The 1975-nt window shown below is 51.7% G+C and overlaps 1 protein-coding gene across 1 annotated transcript; it reads right to left on the bottom strand.

The window, feature by feature from the left end:
• Positions 1 to 1339: 1339 nt before the first annotated feature.
• LOC124702153 (low temperature-induced protein lt101.2) lies at positions 1340 to 1975 on the bottom strand. The gene is made up of 2 exons (XM_047234267.1): positions 1791 to 1975; positions 1340 to 1651 (listed from the first exon to the last, which is right to left on the bottom strand). The coding sequence occupies exons 1-2, from the start codon at positions 1869 to 1871 to the stop codon at positions 1568 to 1570; spliced, it is 165 nt and encodes a 54-aa protein (XP_047090223.1). The 5' UTR covers positions 1872 to 1975; the 3' UTR covers positions 1340 to 1567.

The raw sequence follows: 1975 nt of genomic DNA on the forward strand, positions 1-1975 counted from the left end.
CATATTTCAAGACCTTGCACCATGATCGCAACGACTCGGCCATGTCTCACCGTCGTCTCATGATCCTACATACTTGCAACAAGTGGCACGACGTCGTGAAGGAGGTTCTCCGCGTCCATGTTAGCTATGACGCCAAGGCCAAAGTCACGTATGATCTCGCCGCAATGCCAACGCCGACCTCTGATGGCCAGCCCGTTTGGAACAACAAGGCCAAGGCATTGAGAGACGTGGAGCCGACCATCTAGAAGTTGCACACATCCATCATGGCGTGCATGGCTGGCGCCGCCTCGCACGCCGCCAAGCGGGAAGAGCAGGCCAAAAAGATGGAAGAGGTCAAAGCGGCAAGGTGGACGTCGGTCATCGAGAGGCATGACATCAAGCTCGACCTGCTCAAGGACAGCGTGGCGGCGAAGAAGAGGAAGGAGGACTTGGCGATGTTGCTGGTCGATACAAGGGGCATGGACGATGATGTTAGGACGTGGTGCATGGATCAGCGTGCCATGATCTATGATCCTATCCGAGAAGAGAGCTCCACCGGCGACCAACACCTCTACACAGCCGGCACCTCTACACCACTGCCGACCTAGACTCCATCGTTGACAGAGATGACCGAGGCTTCACCGAGGACAACTACTCCGCCATTGGCAACCCCGAAGAAGGTACCTTCTATCTTGTCTATCTTGGTGGATAATCTCGCCCTTTGATTTTCGTGGATATTTGTTAGACATTGATTTGCATCGATTTGGGACCGTGTCCCGGTGTCCATAAAACCATGCGCCGGACACCTTACCGGGATGAGTGACGAGAGGATATGCTCTATCAACTCGTTCTGCCTCGATCTGATGTGTCGCGCCTGCCATTTTGTTTTGTTGCGCTGGCCGCCCATTTTGGCTGCTTCCGATGTCGACGGATAGCATTGCACGAGCGCGTGTCACGGTGACCGTGCGGTACACGTGATTTCTACTCTGGTTATGCCAAACGAACGTGTCACGGCCACCGTCACCGTGCGGTACACGTACGTCGAGCCCATGACTCGAAAGATCTTGTGCCCTGGGCATTTTGTTCTAGTTTGGGTTCAATGCAACCCTCAAAACGGGGTCAATCAAAGCAGGTTTTCGCAAGTTATGATTATTGCGTTCCCTGCATCTCGGGCCAGTGCAGCCTGGAATTGGGAAAGAAGAGCAATGGCGACGGGTCCCGTGTTGGGGGTATTTCCGTTTTTAAATTTTTTTGCGGGGATTTGTTAGCCAGTCATCAAGCTTGCATCTTTCTCTGCAAATCTGCAGCACACTGCTATTCAATTGCCGCCCTATGTCCGAAGATTTCTTCGGAAGGACCATTCAGGCATCCAATACTTCAAATTTAAGATCATATATGCACTGCAATCCATTAATACCTTTGGCTAGAAAAAGCCATCCGGAACTACGCTCTTGACATCACACAATCCACAGCACTGAGTTCCAAAAAAAAAAAAAACACAATACTCAATACATACAGATGAACTCAAGCTGTCTTAACCCAGAGAGAACATCATGTCCTCTTGGACGGTCGCTCGCTCCCACCAAGCTTAGGCCACCAGCACGTACACTGCGTAGATGATCCCAGGAATGTACCCGAGAATGGTGAGCAAGAGACAGATCCAGAACTCCACCTGATACATCCACACACAACAGAGATCAGATATACACACGACTCTAAAACAGCACATCAGATTAAACCCGTAGAAAAGGGCGAAGAAGACTCGAGCGAGCGAGCGAGAGAGAGAGAGACGAGAGTAGTCAGTCACTTACGGCGAGGCCGTAGCGGAGGAAGACGCCGACGGGCGGCAGGATGATGGCGAGGATCACCTCAAGGAAGGTCGCTGAGGCCATGGCTAGCTCACTTGTGTGCCCAAAGCTTTCTTTCTTTCTTTCCTTGTGGTTGTGGGAGGAGAGGAGCGCCTAGAAGCTAGTGACTGGTTGATTTGGATTGCCAG

This window comes from Lolium rigidum, chromosome 3 (genome assembly GCF_022539505.1).
Source record: "Lolium rigidum isolate FL_2022 chromosome 3, APGP_CSIRO_Lrig_0.1, whole genome shotgun sequence".
Lineage (NCBI taxonomy): Eukaryota > Viridiplantae > Streptophyta > Magnoliopsida > Poales > Poaceae > Lolium > Lolium rigidum.

Coding starts and splice junctions, on each gene's coding strand:
- LOC124702153 (XM_047234267.1), bottom strand. CDS start 1,871: ATGGCCTCAGCGACCTTCCTTGAGGTGATCCTCGCCATCATCCTGCCG. Junction 1,652..1,790: donor TCCTCCGCTACGGCCTCGCC/GTAAGTGACTGA, acceptor TGGATGTATCAG/GTGGAGTTCTGGATCTGTCT.